The sequence below is a fragment of the Myxocyprinus asiaticus genome, chromosome 18 (assembly GCF_019703515.2).
Source record: "Myxocyprinus asiaticus isolate MX2 ecotype Aquarium Trade chromosome 18, UBuf_Myxa_2, whole genome shotgun sequence".
Taxonomy (NCBI): Eukaryota; Metazoa; Chordata; class Actinopteri; order Cypriniformes; family Catostomidae; genus Myxocyprinus; species Myxocyprinus asiaticus.
In genome coordinates, this window is record NC_059361.1 from 15,945,896 (window position 1) to 15,968,798 (window position 22,903).

The 22,903-nt window shown below is 39.6% G+C and overlaps 1 protein-coding gene across 1 annotated transcript in view; it reads left to right on the forward strand.

The window, feature by feature from the left end:
- The window catches only part of LOC127456356 (neprilysin-like), a 65,747-nt gene that overhangs the window by 10,956 nt on the left and 31,888 nt on the right, over positions 1-22,903 (forward strand). Inside the window, exons 2-3 of the mRNA XM_051724803.1 lie at positions 18,798-18,968; positions 21,254-21,289. Of these exons, the coding sequence (XP_051580763.1) occupies positions 18,798-18,968; positions 21,254-21,289 (207 nt within the window). The remainder of the gene's footprint in view (positions 1-18,797; positions 18,969-21,253; positions 21,290-22,903) is intronic.

The following is a 22,903-nucleotide window of genomic DNA, read 5'->3' on the forward strand; positions in this document are numbered from 1 at the left end:
GCTCACTAGGATTTGGAACAGACCCAGTGAGTTCCATTGTGAAGGATGTCACATTGCAGGTATTTGCTTTACAGGTGATGTAGAACAGATGTTAAAGAAAACATCAGGTTTGCAAAGAAAGAAAATTAGCTGGTTTTCCATCTTCCACTTAAGTAAGTATCTGACCAAAAATTTGGAAAATGCATTTTCCTCTCAGGCCACTGGAATCAATAATCCAAGCAATCAAATAATTCATTAAATAAGTAAACAAATACATAAAGAAATAATTGCAAATTGAGACTTTTATCTTCACATACAAGAAAGACTGGATTTCTAAATTAAAACATGTAAACTCCTGTTTAGTGGGATGCCCTGGAGCAGCTCTGTGGCCAGTTAAGCCTCTCAATTATCCAGCTCAGAGTACATCACTCTCTGTTTCTTTAATTGTCTGTTAAAGGCACATGTGGCAGACAATAAACTACAGTCCAACACCATATACTACGCGTTTTCAGCCATAGTGATGTTCTGACCACGTTAAGTGTGTAATTTCAGCATCATCATCGTCAACAAACAAAATAGCTAAAATAATGCAAACTGCTTTCCCGAACATTCCTCCCATCCTCTATTGGTCGGTCACACAGACAGTCCCACCACAAACTCACGTCATTGGTTGAGTCAATATTATTGTGTCAGGATGACCAAACTAACGTTTTTCAAACTATTTTAGATTAACCCTAAAATGCATATGTGGGTCAAAAATGACAAAAGTGTCTACTTTTTAAGACATAATTTTACATAAAGTGGTCTTTTAATCTGCCACTCCAGGTTTTCCTCAATGAAGGTGTCTATTATGTGAACACAATTTTTTTTTAAATATAAGAGAATTTGCATCACTACCCCAAGAATGCATAAGTGGGTCCTATATGACCCCATATGTGTTTCCTATGGTATTCAATGCATTTAACACTGGTATTATTTTTGTAATACATTGATTTTTTCGGTTTCCATTTATGCGATGGACCCTTTTCACACACGAAGTCATCATAGTTGGTTAAATGTGAATGGGGAACACAGTAAATGTAATTTTTGCTTACCAGTTTCAAGCCTCATCGCATCTGTGGTAACTGATTTCTTTAAAATGTATTCCAGGGTAATATAATACAAAGTAAAATGTTATAAATTTACACTAAATCTTTTTAAAATTTGAAATATAAAAAAGTTTGCTAATTTACGTTGTTAAAGGTGGAAACGAGTCGTAACAGGTCTGTGAAAAGGGCGCATTAATACAATACCATTAAATACCATGTTCACATTCATGTGTGGTATGCAAGTACAGAAAGATGTCATTCAGCCAATGCTTATATCCAAAGTGCTTGACATTATACAGTGCATCCAGAAATTATTCACAGCGCTTCACTTTTTCCACATTTTGTTATGTTACAGCCTTATTCCAAAATGGATTAAATTCATTATTTTCCTCAATTCTACAAACAATACCCCATAATAACAATGTGAAAGAAGTTTGAAATATTTGCAAATTTATAAAAATAAATAAATAAATAAATAAAAAAAAACACACATGTACATAAGTATTCACAGCCTTTGCTCAATACTTTATTGAAGCACCTTTGGCACCAATTACAGCTTCAAGTCTTTTTGAGTATGATGCTACAAGCTTGGCACACCTATTTTTGGGCAGTTTCTCCCATTCTTCTTTGCAGGACCTCTCAAGCTCCATCAGGTTGGATGGGGAGCGTCAGTGCACAGCCATTTTCAGATCTCTCCAGAGATGTTCAATCGGGTTCAAGTCTGGGCTCTGGCTGGGCCACTCAAGGACATTCACAGAGTTGTCCCGTAGCCACTCCAATGTTATCTTGGCTGTGTGCTTGGGGTCCTTGTCCTGTTGGAAGATGAACCTTCACCCCAGTCTGAGGTCCAGAGCGCTCTGGAGCAGGTTTTCATCAAGGATGTCTCTGTACATTGCTGCATTCATCTTTCCCTCGATCCTGACTAGTCTCCCAGTTCCTGCTGCTGAAAAACATCCCCACAGCATGATGCTGCCACCACCGTGCTTCACTGTAGGGATGATATTGGCCAGGTGATGAGCGGTGCCTGGTTTCCTCCAGGCATGACGCTTGCCATTCAGGCCAAAGAGTTCAATCTTTGTTTCTCATGGTCTGAGAGTCCTTCAGGTGCCTTTTGGCAAACTCCAGGTGGGATGTCATGTGCCTTTTACTTAGGAGTGGCTTCCGTCTGGCCACTCTACCATACAGGCCTGATTGGTGGAGTTCTGCAGAGATGGTTGTTCTTCTGGAAGGTTCTCCTCTCTCCACAGAGAAATGCTGGAGCTCTGTCAGAGTGACCATCAGGTTCTTGGTCACCTCCCTGACTAAGGCCCTTCTCCCACGATCGCTCAGTTTGGCCGGGTGGCCAGCTCTAGGAAGAGTCCTGGTGGTTCCAAACTTCTTCCATTTACGGATGATGGAGGCCACTGTGCTCATTGGAACCTTCAATGCTGCAGACATTTTTCTGTACCCTTCCTCAGATCTGTGCCTCGACACAATCCTTTCTCGGAGGTCTACAGACAATTCCTTGGACTTCATGGCTTGGTTTGTGCTCTGACATGCACTGTTAACTGTGGGACCTTATATAGACAAGTGTGTGCCTTTCCAAATCATGTCCAATCAACTGAATTTACCACAGGTGGACTCCAGTCAAGTTGTAGAAACATCTCAAGGATGATCAGTGGAAACAGGATGCACCTGAGCTCAATTTTGAGTGTCATGGCAAAGGCTGTGAATACTTATGTACATGTGATTTTTTCATTTTTTTATTTTTAATAAATTTGCAAAGATTTCAAACAAACTTCTTTCATGATGTTATTATGGGGTATTGTTTGTAGAATTTTGAGGAAAATAATGAATTTAATCCATTTTGGAATAAGGCTGTAACATAACAAAATGTGGAAAAAGTGAAACGCTGTGAATACTTTCCAGATGCACTGTACCTATTACAGGGACAGTCCTCATGGAGAACCTGAGGTTTGATGCCTAGTTCACTGCAAGCACTTAATGGTTATAGTGTCTGGACCACTTCTTAGTCTGTTTGAACCTGCAACATTTCTATTTTCAGTACTCTTTAGAGAAATATAGAAATATAGTGTAATACGACAATATAGGGTGCATAAGGTTGTCATTTTACGTTTATACATTTTTTATTTTTTGTTTGTAAATATATTTTTTTCCTAGTCATTTTATTTATTTATATGTGTTTGTGTGGATAGAGTTGTTGAGACATTTCATATTTTATCACCAAACATGGAAATTGCCCATATTTCTGTTATACAGGCTTTTTCACACAGTCACACAAAACTCTTACTCCATTTTCAATGTGTCTAAAACCTTTTAGGGTTGAGTTAAAGATATACCAACTATTTAACATTTTAAATTACTAATAAAGTTATCATTAGAGTCATTTTCCTTGAAAAAATACCGAATTTTTTTAAAGAATAAGCATCTAGATTTCTCCTGGGTGTTTTTTGACCCACCCACACATGCAGTTAAGGGAGCTGAAGTTACATATGCATTCTAGGGTTAAGTTGTGCATTTTATGCATAATCACTCATAATCTATGGTTTTTAAACAAAGATACTATGGTCCCAAAAATCGTTTTGTATACACTTGCAAGTGTAATAAATGTAATTGCACTAGAACAAAATATCAAACCAAATCTGCAAACAAATGATGCTTAACAACCAAAAAGTGTCTTAATTTTGAACAGTAAATATATTGTTTTATTATTTAAAACCACATTTTTGTAAAATGTTTTTGTGCTTTAATGTGTGTTTGTGCTATGTTTCTTTAAAGTAAATGCAATGCATTAATGAGAGTCCAAATATTTTGGGTATAAATATTTAAGGTAAGTTTTTGTAAGTTAATACACATACTCAAACTGTTTAACACGCCAAGAATTGGCTCGAATGGCACAGTTTTCAATCTTTTGTTGATGTTGGTCTTTTGTTATTTCATTTTGAAACAGGATGCTGAGGTTGGAAATAATGAAGGCCTGGTCCTTTTTCAATAGCCAATAGTTTTTTAGTGGACATTATATCCATGAACTATGAGTTGCTGCTTGCTATAGTGGGATAGGACATTCTCAATCTAGAGAGCATGTTATTGGACAGAAATTTGGATAAGCCTGTGAGTGCAAAATGTGTCAAAAAGAGAAATGCATATATGTGCTAAAAGTTCATTTTGTCAGGGTATGGGTACCCTAACATATATTTTTCCTCAAAGCTAACAGACATGAGCTGTGTCTCAAATGATGTACTATACACTCTTCACTTACACTATACACTATGCCCTTGGCCATCTAGTACATACATTTATAAAGTGTAGCATTGTATCAAATGGAATATCAACAATTTTTTATTACACAGAAGCAGTCACCCTTAACAGCTGATGGAAGTGATGTTTCAAGCGCACGCAATGTGTTGCAGCTAGCTTTAGCATGTTAGCCAACCTCAATCCAACATAGCAGCATACAGTAGGTATTGGTAAAGCATTCAACTCACATTAGCAAGGTTCTGTCTTCATAGACGTTTGGCTAGTTGCCACATTTCTATTGATTAAAATTTTGTTTGTCAAGCCAGCATCACGGCCAGGTAACTCTGCCCCTTTCCGTAGTTCACCCCGCGACTGCTGAGTCCAACATTCCACACTATGCTTTGTCTGTTGAAGAACTTCATCATCTGAGTACTCTTTTTCTTATTGCATTTTCAGTGTCAACACACTACTCACACTACTTATGCTACAGAATAGAATAGAATGTGACAGAGCCGTATCCTCGTTGGCAAGTGCTCAAGTGACATGGTGCAGTACCATTTCGGGTGTTCGATATAAAAAGAACAGTGCAGAAGTATGTGATTTTAAAACTCTTGGTGTGTATTGTTTCAGAGATTTAAAGAGAAGGAAGATTCAAACTAGTCACGTAGAGCTAACAAGATATGACAGGGTTGTCTGCATATTCAAATGCTTACACATCAAAGAGGAACTGTTTCATCAGCGGGTACATGATGTGCTCTGATCAAGTGTGTGGTTAATAGGGTCTGTCTTCAGCTGAAATTTTTACAAGAAGTTTATCATTCATACTTAAACATAAGTAACTGCAGTACAATTATACAACCAGCCCGTGTCTCAAATAGTTACACCAATCACACTTTTTTTCTCTAAAGTCCACAAGATTAATCAGCCGGATCTAACCCATTGTAGAAGTTGAGATGTGACTGATTTAAGAGCCATTGCCACCAGGAACTACAAATTAGCCACAAGTGACTCATTAGCCAAATTAGCCCTGACATTTTTCCATTCCTTTACCCAACAGAAAACCCAGCCCCCTGTTGCTAAAGGGACTTTACTTTTATTTTCCATAAAGACTACAGAAATTGAAAAGACAAGACTGTGTGTGTAAAGAGGGGTGCGGTGTGAATGTGAGTCTAGGTTTGTGTGTATTTGCATGTGATGCTGAGCTGTATGTGTGTGTGAGAGAGTGTCAAGTCATAGTCTCCTTCAAAAGAAGACTTTAGAACTTTGTACCCAGGTCGGGGTCCTATCATCTCAACCAGAACATAGCAGAGTCAGGTCACTACCTCTGCTTGTACGTCTGTGAGGGTATGTTTGTGAGTGTTTGTGAGTGTTTCTTTAGCTAGTGGGTATCTATAAATCATGATTATGTGTGTGTGTGTGTGCATGTGTGGTGTAGGGGGATCAATGATCAATTGCTTGTTGCGATAAACATAACAGCTCAGAGTGTAGACCCTACATCTTTGAAAGCTGGAAAACAAACAAGTTCTGTGAAGAAAGACAGGAGGGACTGTGACTTCAGTACAAACAAGCTAAAGGTTTTCAATACTTTTTACAGGTGCATGTGTTTATTAAAAGAGACCAGACTTAACAAGGAAGAAGGAGAAGTTAACTTTTGTCCATTCAAGCTGATACTACCATTCTGTTTTTTTTTTTGTTTTTTTGCCACTTTCTTGCCACAAGTTGCCTTTGGCACTATGGCCCCGATTTACTAAGATCTCAAATAACGGGTGCTAATTTGCTTGTGCAATCTATGTTATTGCGTGCGAGCATTGTGGGCATTTTGCGGGTGATTCACTAAGAAAAATCACGCAAATAACACGTCCCCCACATTCTTTAAAAAGGCGATTTTTGTCCCCTGCACTTTTCCAAACTAAACCCATACAGAGTCCAAATGGTGGATATGAATACGGTATTCTTTGTGTTTTGTTACTTTGGGTTGATTGAGCAACCATCCAGCCAATCACAGGTGAGTTTCATGAGCCGAAACAACCCTTACGCAATAGGCCGTCAGTCAGACAGTCTAATCAATGCAGCTCCGTTCATTTCTAAAAAAGTTGCTTTCAACAATGCTTATTTATCCATATTTTTTATCGGAATTGATCTAAATGAATAATCGAGAGATGAGGAACATACAAACGAGAGTTATTTATTGGCATATCATTCTTGATTGGCAGCATTACATGAAATGCACTGCAGAAAAAACAAAAACAAAGGACAATCCTTCTTTAAAGCACACATTGTAAGTGGAGTTTATTAGAGATCGACCGATATGTTTGTTTAATGGCCGATGCCGATATCCAGAGAGCAGGGTGGCCGATTGGCCGATACATGTGATGTTCCCAAAGTTGAATACCTTATTCGTAAAGGCACGGATAATTACTTCAAAACGACTAACGGATTAATCCGAATAATATCAGTGTTTTCAGATTGGATGGGCGTGGTTTGACTCCGTTTGTGGTCTCTGTTAATTGTGCGTGTCTAGAGCTTATCAAGTGTAACATTAAGGTACAACATCATATACACTTTCCACTTCTTGAAATGTCTATGTTAATATATCACATGATTCACACTTGATTCCCATGCATTAATTTATAGCCTAAACCTGAGCACAATGTTAAATTCCTGACCTGAAATGATGATTTCACGTCGGAGCTCGTCTATCCATCTCTTAAAATTAACCACATTTATATTCACATCAGCGATTATCTGGTTAAGACTTTATTCCGAAAAAAGTTAAAATGCTCCATAAAGGTTTAAATGCTCCATAGAGTATTCCTCTGTTAGGAATATTACTCCTTAAGTAAAACAAAGAAACTGAAACATGCTCCATCTTCTTTTCTTCTTCTTTAAAATGTGCCAACTCTGGTAAGGTGCTATATAAATTTATTATTATTATTATTATTATTATTAAACTAAATAATGGTGTCTTATCATAAAAATTCCTGATAGATTTACTGGACTTTCACCTGTTTTACAGGCTATATTAATTTTATACTAATTTTATTTTATTTTCACTTCTTTTAATGTTTGAATTTGTATTTTTTATTCACTGCAAAATGTGTGCTTGACATTTCACATTTTACTTGACACCTCCTGCCTTCAGAATAATGTTGTTATATATGCACAGACAAACGAAAATTCTGTTTCATGCAGATATTAATATCAGAAATACCAGGAGAAACCACAGTTAACAACATATTCCACAGTTAATATAGCCAGCAAATTCAGCTTAATCTGGTAAGAACTTTTTTTAAATAATAGTTGTATAATAATAATAATAATAATAATTATTATTATTATTATTATCATTATTAGGCTATTATTATGAAAAGGCATATACAAGGCATATTCTATTAATAAAACTATAAATGTAAGAGTAACATCTAAAAGTGGACATTTCATTTAGCTTTGACACACTTTCAGTTTAAGCCCCACCCACACCCAGTTCTATCCGAATATAGAGACAGATACAAATAAATTTATCATATGAACAAATACAGATACAAATACAGATAATGGCTTCGCAGCACACCCCTAGCCGATACAATGCCGATATATCACACAATTTGATATAGTAAATAACAAACATAAAATTGCCAAAAAATGAATACATGCTTATTTAGAACTATATTTTCTAAATTTCACACAAAACTTTAACTTTGTAAAAAAAAAAAAAATATATATATATATATATATACACACACATATACATACACATACAGGTGCATCTCAATAAATTAGAATGTCGTGGAAAAGTTCTGGAAAAGTATGTTCATTTACTGTATATGTACTCAATACTTGGTAGAGGCTCCTTTTGCTTTAATTACTGCCTCAATTTGGCGTGGCATGGAGGTGATCAGTTTGTGGCACTGCTGAGGTGGTATGGAAGCCCAGGTTTCTTTGACAGTGGCCTTCAGCTCATCTGCATTTTTTGGTCTCTTGTCTCTCATTTTCCTCTTGACAATACCCCATAGATTCTCTATGGGGTTCAGGTCTGGTGAGTTTGCTGGCCAGTCAAGCACACCAACACCATGGTCATTTAACCAACTTTTGGTGCTTTTGGCAGTGTGGGCAGGTGCCAAATCCTGCTGGAAAATGAAATCAGCATCTTTAAAAAGCTGGTCAGCAGAAGGAAGCATGAAGTGCTCCAAAATTACTTGGTAAACGGGTGCAGTGACTTTGCTTTTCAAAAAACACAATGGACCAACACCAGCAGATGACATTGCACCCCAAATCATCACAGACTGTTGAAACTTAACACTGGACTTCAAGCAACTTGGGCTATGAGCTTCTCCACCCTTCCTCCAGACTCTAGGACCTTGGTTTCCAAATGAAATACAAAACTTGCTCTTATCTGAAAAGAGGACTTTGGACCACTGGGCAACAGTCCAGTTCTTCTTCTCCTTAGCCCAGGTAAGACGCCTCTGACGTTGCTGTGGTTCAGGAGTGGCTTAACAAGAGGAATACGACAACTGTAGCCAAATTCCTTGACACGTCTGTGTGTGGTGGCTCTTGATGCCTTGACCCCAGCCTCAGTCCATTCCTTGTGAAGTTCACCCAAATTCTTGAATTGATTTTGCTTGACAATCCTCATAAGGCTGCGGTTCTCTCGGTTGGTTGTGCATCTTTTTCTTCCACACTTTTTCCTTCCACTCAACTTTCTGTTAACATGCTTGGATACAGCACTCTGTGAACAGCCAGCTTATTTGGCAATGAATGTTTATGGCTTACCCTCCTTGTGAAGGGTGTCAATGATTGTCTTCTGGACAACTGTCAGATCAGCAGTCTTCCCCATGACTGTGTAGCCTAGTGAACCAAACTGAGAGACCATTTTGAAGGCTCAGGAAATCTTTGCAGGTGTTTTGAGTTGATTAGCTGATTGGCATGTCACTATATTCTAATTTTCTGAGATAGTGAATTGGTGGGTTTTTGTTAAATGTGAGCCAAAATCATCACAATTAAAAGAACCAAAGACTTAAACTACTTCAGTCTGTGTGCATTGAATTTATTTAATACACGAGTTTCACAATTTGAGTTGAATTACTGAAATAAATGAACTTTTCCACGACATTCTAATTTATTGAGATGCACCTGTATATATTATTTTAAATAGTAGATAGCAGTTTCTTCTGTTTACTGTTTAGTCATCAAATTTTTTTAATTTTTTTGCCCATGAAGAAATTGTTAATATATTAGGAAGAAAGAAATAACAGCACTCACATTGGTCCAGCAACCATGGATAGCATGCCCACATTAGCAATCACATTTTAAAAAAAAATACAGAATCAAACAAATTGTACATACAGTGCATAGTGAATATGACATTTACTTATAGTGCACATGAAGCACTTTTACCTTAAAGTTTCACTCACATGCGGATCCAGTGCGAGCAGCAATCTCCTGACAGTTTAAACAGCCTGGATCGCCTGCATGGACTGTCACGGACTGACCATCATGATTTGTGAATCAGAGAAATTTTTGATCCTGATACTGAAGTTTTGATACTGGCTGATAGAATACGCGCTTCAGTGGAAGATTTTACTGTAAATGAGCACTCGACGGGAAGAAAACGCTGGATTTACGTGAGGTTCGTGAATTACATCTGTTTAAATGAGATATCTGCATATTTGTAGACAGTATATAATAGAAGTTTTATTGATATTTGCCTTTTATCATAAGAAAAGTTACAGGGAAGTGTTGAGGAGAGTGTGGCAGCGGGGGCGTGGTTGAGCGTCTGTCCGGAGAGAGAGAAAGCGGTAAGGGCGATTACACCTGAGCTAGATTATGTGTAACACCTGTCTCTAATTCCAGTGAGCATGGAGAGAGCAGCATATAAGCAGCCACACCACCATCAGAGAGGGTGAGAGAGTCTGGCACAAAGAAGGCCACGGTGCTCCTGAAGCTGTTTAACCTGTTATGTTTATGAAGCTGATGTGTTTAAGTGACTACGTGTTTATGAAGCTGATGTGTTAAATGCCCATGTGCCTGTGAAGCTGATGAGTTTGTGAAGTTGTAAAGCACTGAAGTGGCCTATTAAATGTCCTACCTGAGCCAGGAAAAACCTGCTTCCCTGTGTTCTCCTTCCCGCCTGTTGTGAAGCTGTTTTACACTGGTGCCGAAACCCGGGATCATTGAGGTACACCCCATGGAGCCCTCCCAGTTTTCCGAGATCCTCCAGTCCCTCACCAGCCTACATCAGAACCACCAACAATCCCTGCTTGAGCTCCGCCAAGACCAGGACCGCCACTTCTTTGAAATCCTGCGAGCTCAAGCAGAGGACCGGCATGCGATCCGGAGCCTTCTTGGCCAGGAGAGAGCCCCGGCTGCGACCACGGACAACAGTAGCCCCCGCCCCCACCCACGCTCCTGAAAATGGGGGCGGAAGATGACGCGGAGGCTTTTCTTGACCTTTTTGAGTGGACGGCTGAGGTCTGGAGCTGGCCGCGTGGCCAGTGGGCGGCCAGGCTCCTTCCACTCTTGTCCGGGGAAGCCCAGCTTGCTGCCCAACAGCTGCAGGTGGCTAACCTCCTAGCCTATGACGATCTGAAGAAGGCCATCCTGCAGTGGGTGGGTCAAGTCCAGAGCAGTACTGACAGCTCTTCTGGATCTTGAAGCTGGGGAAGTCCGTCCACCCGTTTGCCTTTTCCCAATGGCTCTGAGACGCATGCCGGAAATGGCTGCTGGCGGGGAACCGCGACGTGGGAGTCATCGATCAAGTGGTACTGGAGCAGCTTATCCTTCGTCTGCCAAAGGTACCGGCGGAGTGGGTCCAGTGCCACCGCCCGGCGTCGTTGGAGGAAGCTGTCCAACTCACGGAGGACCATATGGCAGCATACCCGAGGGCGGAAGGGCCTCTTCCCCCTCCCACTGTAAAACATAGAATGGAGGCCGTGGTTAGTTCCCGCCTCACCCATCCGCTGATTTTAGGGACTAATTGGCCTGAATTTAGAAATGTATTAAAGGGAATTTGCGTGGATGGGTCCTGCACTAAAGCAATGAGATGTGAAATGTGCGATGCTCTGGCAGGGGAGGCGGAGCCAGGGCCATCTTCATCTGCTCCACGTCAGGCTGCAGCCCCTCCCGTCCTCGGGGGGTTTCCCGAAGTGGATTTCCCTTTGGAGCAGTCACGAGATGAAACCCTCAAGCACTCCTTTGACCAAGTGAGAGTGATCGATGGTCAACAACTCCAGCCGGGTGTCACCCTTTCATATCCTTATCTTGCAATTATAAACGAGCGGTTGTATAGAGTGACGCAGGACACTCAAACAAAGGAAGATACAACCCAGCTCTTAATACCGCGGAGCCGTCAGGAAATGGTGTTCCAGGAGGCTCATAATAATCCCATGGCAGGTCATCTAGGGGTAAGAAAAACACTGAACCGCCTAATAGCCCATTTTTATTGGCCGGGCATTGGCGGCGATATCCGCAGGTGGTGTGCAGCATGCCGCGAATGCCAGCTGGTGAATCCACCGGCCACCCCAAAAGCGCCATTGCGCCCTCTTCCGCTGATCAAGGTCCCCTTTGAGAGAATTGGAATGGACCTCGTCGGGCCATTAGAGTGGTCAGCACACGGACATCGCTTTGAATTGGTCCTGGTGGACTATGCAGCGCGATATCTGGAAGCAGTGCCTCTGTGCAACATCTCAGCATGCAGTGTTGTGGATGCACTCTTCAAAATAATCTCTTGGGTGGGGATTCCAAAAGAAATCCTCACGGATCAGGGCACATCCTTTATGTCACGAACACTACATGAGCTTTACGAATTATTGGGCATTAAATCAATCTGCACCAGTGTTTACCATCCACAAACAGATGGCCTGGTGGAGCGATTTAATAAAACCCTTAAAAATTTGATTCGTACGTTTGTGCACGAGGATGCTAGAAGTTGGGACAAATGACTCGATCCCCTGTTATTCGCAGTACGAGAGGTCCCACAAGCCTCCACGGGATTTTACCCATTCGAGCTGCTCAGTGGCGTGCTTGATGTTAGGCGCAAAGCTTGGGAGGAGGGACCTTCAAACAGTAAGAATGAAATTCAATACGTTCTTGATCTTATAGCAAAACTCCACACTTTGGGGCAACCAACACAGGAGAATTTGCTCCAAGCTCAAGAACGACAGAGCCGACTGTACGACAGGGGAATGCAGCTGCGGGAATTTGCACCGGGAGAAAAGGTACTCGTATTACTTCCCACATCGAGCTCCAAATTACTCACCCGGTGCTGTACATTAGCCACAAGCTCTCACTGAGGGAGACTAAGTACAGCACCGTAGAGAAAGAGTGTCTCGCCATCAAGTGGGCGGTCCTCACTCTCCAGTACTACCTTTTGGGGCGGGCCTTCACCCTCTGCTCGGATCACGCCACACTCAAATGGCTCCACTGCATGAAGGATACCAACGCGCGGATCACCCGTTGGTATCTGGCTCTTCAGCCATTTAAGTTCAAGGTTTTCCATAGACCGGGAGCGCAGATGGCTGTCGCCGACTTCCTTTCCAGAAATGGGGGGGGGGGAGTGGTAGACAGGTCGGATGTCTTCCCGGCCTGAGTCGTGCAGTGGGGATATGTGGCAGCGGGGGCGTGGTCGAGCGTCCGTCCAGAGAGAGAGAAAGCGGTAAGGGAGCTTGCACCTGAGCTAGATTATGTATAACACCTGTTTCTAATTCCAGTGAGCATGGGGAGAGCGGCGTATAAGCAGCCACACCACCAGCAAAGAGGGTGAGAGAGTCTGGCACAAAGAAGTCCACGGTGCTCCTGAAGCTGTTTAACCTGTTATGCTTATGAAGCTGATGTGTTTAAGTGACTACGTGTTTTTGAAGCTGATGTATTAAATGCCTATGTGCCTGTGAAGCTGATGAGTTTGTGAAGTTGAAAAGCACTGAAGTGGCCTATTAAAAGTCCTACCTGAGCCAGGAAAAACCTGCTTCCCTGTGTTCTCCTTCCCGCCTGTTGTGAAGCTGTTTTACAGAGAGACTGTTAGAATACATGCTTCAGAGGAAGATATATGAGTGCTCCACAGTTCGCTCGATCTGCTGAAGTTGTGTGAGGTTGGTTTATTACATCTGTTTAAACAAGATATGTGCATATTTGCAGACAGTATATGATATTAGTTTTATCGATATTTGCCGTTTATCATTAGACAAGACAGTTAAAAGTTACAGGGAACTGAGAAGGAGAGAGAGGGAGAATGAAACAGGCTAGCACTTTAACATAATTAGCTCAAATGCGTCTGCCATGGCTCTGATATGTGGACCGTTTAAATGACACTGTGTTGCACACTGGTTTATTATTGTAGTAACACGATGGCACTTAACAACAAAACGAACTGTGACTGGTTGTTTATGTCTCAGTCGCTTCACATGCAAGCAGGCGATTCTCAGAGCCCTCAAGAAACAAATTGGCAAAACAGGAAAACGTATCGGCCGATGCCGATTATTAAAAAATGCAGAATATCGGCCGATTTATCGGCCTCTACAATATATTGATCAAACACTAGAGTTTATATCTGTGCCTGAGTCTTCATTAAGTTATGCTTTTACATTATGTTTTTGAGGTAATAGTTTGATCGGTTTTTTTGCCAGTTTAAGCAGATTACTTGATCTGTGTTAATATGTAAAGCTATTTTTAATAGCTCTGCTGTTAATATTGCAAAATACAATATTATGTACACATTAAGCATCGCACCACAGATGTATACTTAAATTAAATCTTAATTTAAAACTGCAATTATCTTGACCATGGCAAAGTTAGCTGTGCAAGAGAGAGACACTGAAAGCTGCACGGTGCAGAACTTGCGCTCCTTCAGATCAAGACGAATCCTGTTCGGCATACAGGTGCTTATAGGCCTGTCTACTGGAAAGAACTGACACTTAAAATATTTCACAATAACAACGTTAAAAACAACGTTTAAAACATTAAATTACGTCATAATTTGGGCATAAATTGTTAGTAGACTTATGGTTCAAGTTCAAGTTTATTTATAAAGCACATTTTAAAAACAACAAATGTTGTAACCAAAGTGCTGTACAATAATAAAAAAAAAAAATCAATAAAAAAAACATGAATTCCACAATTAAATAGAATTTTCAAAGTGTTAAAAGAACAATCTAATAAAACATTGTAAAACATACAAATAAAAACCCCTATACTTCTCAAACAACATCACAGGCTATAGAGAAAAAACTGTGTCTTCAATCTAGATTTAAATATGGCCAATGAGGAAGAAGACCTAACAACAAATGGAAGTGCATTCCACAACCTGGGTGCTGCAACTACAAATGCCCGATCACCTTTGGTTTTCAAACGGGAACGAGGAACAGAGAGGAGTAACTGATTTGATGATCGAAGAGACCTAGGTGCAGAATGTGGTTGAAGTAGATCAGCAATGTACTGAGGGGATAGACCATGCAAGGCCTTATAAACATACAGCAGAACCTTAAACTTAACTCTGTAACTAACTGGAAGCCAATGTAGGGAAGGGAGAACAGGGGTGATATGCTCTCTTTCTTAGTACCTGTTTGAAGTCTAGCTGCTGCATTTTGGACTACTTGCAGAGGTGAAAAATAAGACTGAGACAAACCCACATATAAGGCATTGCAGTAATCCAGCCAGGATGTAATAAGAGCATGAATCACTATTTCCAAGTCCTTCTGTGAGAGAAACTGTTTTAATTAGCAATGGACCTGAGATGAAAAAAGCTTCCTTTAACAACGGCATTTATCTGCTTATCAAATAATAAGTCAGAATCGAAGATGACACCCAAGTTCTTAACTCTGTTGTGCAAGGTTAAAAACAGAGTACCTAACTGATTTTCAATGTCAGCGATACACAACGAAGAGCCAGAAGCAATGACCTCAGTTCTATCCTCATTAAGCATGAGGAAGTTTTCAGATATCCATAATTTAACTTCCTCAAGACAAGAGATGAGATTTCTGATGGAACAACAATCGTTAGACCTGACAGGAAGGTAAAATTGTGTGTCATCAGCATAACAATGATAAGCAACACTGTACTTCTGAAAGAAAGAGCCTAGAGGAAGCATATACAGAGAAAAAAGCAGAGGACCCAACATGGAGCCTTGTGGTATGCCACATGTGATCAGTTTTGAGGATGAGAAGTGATTATCAATACTGATAGAAAAAGTTATTTCCTTAAGATATGAGGAAAACCAGTTTAATGCAAATCCCTGGATGCCAACCACCCTCTCAAGACGATTTAAAAGAATGGAGTGATCGATCGTGTCAAATGCTGCACTGAGGTCTAAAAGGATTAAAATGGCCCTGTTGCCAGAATCCAGGGAAACTAAAATATCATTGGTCACCTTTAACAGTGCAGTCTCAGTACTATGCAGTGACCTAAAGCCTGATTTAAATTTGTCAAATATGTTGAAGGTGGTCAGATAAGAATAGAGCTGCGAATAAACCACCTTTTCCAAGATTTTGGATAGAAAATGCAATTTTGAAATAGTTTATAATTCTTAAAAACTGTAGGGTCAAGATTAGTTTTTTTCAGCAGAGGCTGAACCACAGCATGTTTAAAGCTGGCAGGAACCACTCCATTTCTCAGAGAACTGTTGATTATGGCCAGCATAATGGGGGCAACAAAATTAAAAACATCTTTGAGCTACCGTGATGGTATGACATCAGTGGGAGAATTAGCAGGTTTCATTAACAAAATTATATCTGACAGTTGAGCAAATGAGACAGGGTCAAAGTGACTGAAAGAACTGGGAGGCAGCATGGGTTCAGAGTGAATCCTGGGCCCAACAGCTGGGCCCAAGATATGATATGTATTCTAATGTCCCGAATTTTGTCAATAAAAAATTCAGTAAACTTTTCACATGTCTCAGGGGTTGCATCTGGATAGCCCTCAGGGGAAGGGTTTAAGACAGAATCAATTGATTTAAAAATTATCTTAGGCCTGTGGGCATTTTTAGCAATTATTTCAAAGAAGTAATTAGATTTTGCAGTCTTGACGGAGACTTGATACTGCTTTATGGAATCACAAAACATTTCAAATGAAACCTTAAATTTATCCATCTTCCACTTACGCTCTGCTTTCCTACATTCCTTCCTAATAGAGCGAGTATGCTCATTAAGCCAAGGCTGGATGCCTGACCTATTTTTACATCTCAGCGACTTTAAAGGAGCAACCTGGTCTAAAATGGCAGTGCAAGTTTTTATTAAAGACTTCAACCATCTGTGAGGTGTCTGAAGTACAGGTAATAACATCTGTGATATGAGACAGATAAGCAGAAGCGTACACCTCTGTAAACTGCGTAACTGTCGAAGAATGAATAGAACGAGTGAGATGCCGGCGCACAGGGGGTAAAGATACAGAATGTGGCCACACAGACTCAAAAAAAACAAAACTATGGTCAGAGATTCCAGAATCTACTACCTCAAGATTGGTCACATGAAGACCAGAGGTTAATACCAAATCAAGAGTATGACCCTTTGCATGAGTAGGGCCTGAAACTGTGTGAGATTAAGGGAATCCACCATACATAAAAAATCCTTGACTAGAGGTTGTGGTACGTGGCAGCATATGTGAATATTAAAATCTCCCAGAATTAACAGCTTGTCAAAACGAGGTACCAGGGATGATAAGAGTTCTGAGAATTCAAAAATAAAATCCTTATTATATTTAGGAGGTCTATACACTAGAGCACAGAGAACAGGACAATATGTTGATTGATTGATTGAGATTGATTTTCATTAGCTGCACTTCAAAACTTGAAAATCCATTAACCAGCAAAAGTCTGCAGTGATACTGATTCCTGAACACAGTAGCTAGACCACCACCGTGGCCAAAAGACCTTGGAGAGTTATAATAGGTATAGTTAGCAGGATTCAATTCACCCAGAGGGGTGACATCACCATTGTTTAGCCAGATCTCTGTCATGAATAAAAAGTCAAAATCCTTAGAACTAAAAAAGTCATTCAAAATTAAGGATTTGTTAGAGAGAGACCTGGCATTAATTAATGCCGTTTTAACAGGAGAGGAGGCTGTAGTTGAAGGTGCAATTGTGGCTGACACAGTTTTCACAGGAGAGTATTCCAGTAAGCGAATATGATCAAAGTTGATACCACCGCTCGCAACAACCGGTCTATTGGCGAGAGGACGGGTAGTTGACCATAATGACAGAATACAGCTGTTGGAGTCATGGATATCAGTCAGGTATAAGACTTCTCATAAGTGCGACGAGACCCCCGATGAAAATAACGAAGGCGGTGTGCAATTCCCAGAGTAGCGCAGACTTTGTAGGTTTCCGCAGGCAGACGAGAGAATGAGTTTAGACGCAACAGATCTGAAGTAGTGTAAAAATACATCCTATTTGTGCCGATGCATAGCAGAGCAGACGGGTAGTGTGAGTTTTGCCCTATGTAAGGCCAGTCTACTAAAACTGCAATAAAAACAAAAAGGAGAAGCCAGAACCAATCCACCTACCTGGTTAAGACACCGCGAAGCAAGCACCGTAAGCAGTGAGGGCTCGCGAGCCTGTTTGTAGTGAAGTTGTAGCCGGAGAGATGTCAATAAAAGAAGTGGAATAATCCAAGGCCAATGGAAAACATATTTTCCTCCAGGACAAAATATCAGACAGCAAAATCCACAGATCTGAAGGTGGTCCCGTATCGAATCAATGCATCAGCCACATAAACCAGCAGATACTTAGCTGTAGAGCAGTGAGTAGTGCATAAACCAACACCATGGCATTCATAAAACATCCCAGGGCAATCACAGTTCAACGGGATCCAAATTGAATCTAAGCAAAGTAGCAGCAACAGTCGAATAAAACAAAACAAAACATGCACAACAATACACCGGAGAGTAGTGGCAAACAGACATGCCAGCGTTCACTTACTGAGTTATGGTGTTTTCAGTTATGAAATCGAGTTTTAAAATAATCGAATAAAACAGTTTTTGCATGAGCATTAATTTAATTTCACATTTATGTGTGTCAATAAAGGGTGTGCTACATATTATCTGTTCTCAAAGTCTCCTTTTTGTCACAATGACAGCATGCTGCACAGTGCAAATCAGATTAATACCTGCCTTTCATTCATATTAATTTGCTCTCGTAGTTTCCGATTCTGAACTGACTTTCAGGCTTTATGTCTCACTTTGCGGGTGAAATTTGATTAATTTGCATCTAGACTGCTCTTTATTATGTGCATTTGGAGGCCCGTCTCTAAATTGCTTATTAATTACGGGAAAATTGCCAAGATGTGCTATTTTGCGCATCTGAAAGAAGCAATCTTTAAAAGACTGCGTTAGTAGATCAGCGCAAACCTTTTATTATCGTGCAATCAAGTTCGCACATGTATTTATACACGCAAACCTTTAGTAAATTGGGGCCTATGGGTGGTAAAACTGCTTTTGTACAACATATTAAAAAGTGCTATACATTTAAAGTGAACTAAACTGATGTGAATTGAATTCTAAAACTCTTTTCAGGCGAGTTTCTACAAGCTGCCCCAGAGGGACAGCAGACCATGGCCGACAATAACACCCAGAAAAAAAAGCCCCATTGGACCTCACTGGAGATTGGTCTCCTGACAATTGTATCTTTACTCTTTGTCATTATTGTGGCTCTCATCATCCTCTTCATCACACAGAGTGGCAAAGGTGAGTGCATTATATATTGTATACATTGTTTCAGAATTGTATGACTATTTTACTGGCAGTATTGCTTTGAGGCTATTTTCTATTGGCATAAATTAAAAAAATGACATAAGTATTGTTGAGGTTGAAATATCAGTATGATAAGGGAAATCAAATCCCCAGAAATACTCTAAATTATTAAGGTTTTGGCTTTTTTTTTTCTTCTTTAAAATACTAGGTGAAAGAGTACATGGAGCAAATGTTGGATCTTGCTGAAGTCATTTTACACATGCAAATAATGTCAAGATACCACAAATGATCATTCGACTCTAACACATCTGACAGTTGCATAAAAGATATGGCTGAAGGTCCTTGGTTTCTTGGTAGTAGGAGGTGGGCGATATATACAGTATGATAACATTTTATTATAAGTATTTTTCAACCTTTTCATGATATTCAATATCTCTATATTTGTATATGTTTAATTTTAGTTAGAGGAGGCATAATATGAACCATACAGTTGCCAAGTAGTGCTACAGTATATGCAAAATGGCATGTTTTCCACCTACTGTTTTTTCTAAATAAACATAAGAATGATATTTAATCATTTTTATTATGAATATATCATAATATTTTATATATCGACCACAAGGGCTGCACGATTATGACAAAAATCACAATTGTCGATTATTTCTCTTGATATTGTAATCACGATTAATAATGTTGATTATTAAAAGCCTTGTTAATTATAATGGGAGTGTTCTAGTTTTGTCACGTCGATTTTTTGCAGTGTATCTCAACGTTTACATAACAAGTGAGCTGCGCAACATGTAACAAATTTAACTATGATTTTTGCTTTCATTCTTAAAGGAATAGTTCACCATAAATTGAAAATTCTCTCATCATTTCACCCTCATGCCAAAAGTGTATGACTTTCTTTCTTCTGCAGAACACAAACAAAATTTTTTAGAAATATATTTCAGCTCTGTAGGTCCTCACAATGCAAGTTAATGGGTACCAAAAATCTCGAGGCTCCAAAATGCACATAAAGATAGTATAAAAGTAATCCATATGACTCCAGTGGTTAAATCTATATCTTCAGAAGAGATATGATAGGTGTGGGTGAAAAACAGTTCAAAAGAAGAAGAATGTGAAAGTAAAAGTGGAGATTGATAGTAAAAAAGGACTTACATATTGATCTGTTTCCTTTTGGAGCTTCAAAATTTTGGTACCCATTCACTTGCATTGTATGGACCTACAGAGCTGAAATATTCTTCTAAAAATCAGTGTTCAGCAGAAGAATGAAAATCATATACATCTGGGATGGCATGAGGGTGAGTTAATGATGAGAGAAATTTTTTTTGGGTGAACTATCCCTTTAAGCTTCTTTTTGAGTGTCAGGAGATGTTTCTTCAGCACTAAATTTCATGTGCAGATCACTTCACTGAACAGATGTGAAACACAAAGCACCTGCATTAGGATTGGTTGTCTTCACTGATTGGACTATTACTGAACTATTGACTAAATTAAGGGTCTCTGATTTGCCATTGCCTTTTTATTGCTTAAAGGACATGTGTGGGATTGGTTAGAATACTCAACTGCTGCAAAATCTCTTTGTAAATAGAAACCTTTGATGCAACAGGAGTAGACTTAATTGCAATGTTGTAATTGTTAAACGTTATTTTTCATGATTAGAATTGCAGCAGCCATAATCGTAATCTCGATTACTTTTCTGATTAATTGTGTAGCCCACAAGTTCATTTGGTTCTTCCCAGGACATTCCTGAAAAAAGCTGCCACAGGTCGGTGTTTCCCCAAATAATAGCTACCTCACAACATAGCTGATTACCCATGTATGCCCCTATTCCTACTTCATTTGAGGCCTCAGAGCAGCAGATGAAACTTTTAGAGACTCACTGAAGCCTGCCTTTCATGCCCCGATCATCAGCTATTAATGTGCTGGATAAATGTTTAAACAGCAAAGGCAGATAGAATGCAGAATATGGAGATGATCTCCACATGCTCTTCCTCTCAGCCACAGGAGTCTGGATGGGAGGGCAGGGCGGTAGGGACTGAGGCCAGAGAGTGTCAGCTTGGAGGCTACAGTATATGCTGATGCCTCTTAGCACAGTGAGAGCTACTGATAGATTATCCTGTATATGTACAGAGAGAATTTTCTGTGGACAGAGTTCAGATAAGCCACTGATGAAAAATTTCTTTCAAAATACTGTAGATACTTGATTTATTATTAACTGAATTATTAATGGTGTTCGCTTGCTCCTGACCTCTGTATTTCTTTATGCTTTGTAGATGGAGTTTGCATAACAGCTGACTGCACACAGTCAGGTAAAGATATTTTTACAACATACTGCAAAGGATTTATTACTTGCCAAAGGCAAGCTATTTTTATATTCTATTTATTGGAGATGCTTGGCCACATGAATAAGGTACAATTCACCATTACTTAATTTTATGTATAAACACTGGAGGCAAAAATCCTATGTTTTTGGGAAGGCATGTGAGAACATTTAGATATTAGAATAGAAACTAGTATTATTAATAAAATTAAATTATCCTAGCATGAAAAGTAAATACTATTAAACACATCTGTATATCCATGTTAACATAATAATTCTGGTTCTTGTCTTGACCTTCTCAACTGATTTCAACAATTAAAATAATAAAACAAAACAAAATACAACAATGTCATAATTTGTCGGGGCCTGGGTAGTTCAGCGAGTATTGACGCTGACTACCACCCCTGGAGTCGCAAGTTCGAATCCAGGGTGTGCTGAGTGACTCCAGCCAGGTCAACCTAAGCAACGAAATTGGCCTGGTTGCTAGGGAGGGTAGAGTCCCATGGGGTAACCTCCTCGTGGTTGTGATTAGTGGTTCTTGCTCTCAGTGGTGCATGTGGTAAATTGTGCGTGGATTGCGGAGTATAGCATGAGCCTCCACATGCAGAGTCTCCGTGGTGTCATGCACAATGAGCCATGTGATAAGATGCGTGGATTGACTGTCTCAGAAGCGGAGGCAACTGAGACTTGTCCTCTGGCACCCGGATTGAGGTGAGTAACCTCGCCACCACGAGGACCTACTAAGTAGTGGGAATTGGGCATTCCAAATTGGGAGAAAAGGGGATAAAAAACAAACAAAAAACAATGTCATAATTTTGGCATAATCTGTTGAATTGATAATCAATTCATTGTAGTAAAAAATTTGAAACTAATTGTAATTACCAAAAATGTCCCACCTAAAATTGAGTCACCTAAGAAGTGACATCATTTGGACCCTCCCTACAGCAATATTCTCATTACATTTTCTTAATTTTTACACAAATTGCAGTGTTGACTGCACTCAAGCTCAGCCATTAAACCTGGTTACCTTACAAGTTACTGTAAAAAATAAATCAAACAAACATTTTTCTATATTTATTGTCATAATTGTTTTTCTTCCAGAAATTACACATACTATTTGTTTAAAAAAAAAAAAATAAAAAAAAAATCATATCCATGAACTATGATTTGCTGCTTGCTATAGTGGGATAGGACATTCTCAATCTAGAGAGTATATTATTGGACAGAAATTTGGATAAGCCTGTGAGTGCAAAATTAGTCATAAATAGTTATGCATATATGTGCTAAAAGTACATTTTGTCAGGACATGGGTACACTGACATATAATTTTCCTCAAAGCTAACAGACACGAGCTGTTGTCTATGCCCTCAGCCATCTAGCATATAAATGTATAAAGTATAGCATTGTCTCAAATGGAATTAACAGTTTTTTACTACTCTGAAGCATTCTCCCTTTAACAGCTGATGGAAGTGATGTTTCAAGCACACACAATGTGTTGTGGCTAGATTTAGCTTGTTAGCCAACCTCAGTCCAACATAACAGCATACAGTAGGTGTTGATAAAGCATTCAGCTCACATTTGCAAGGTGCTGTCTTCATAGACA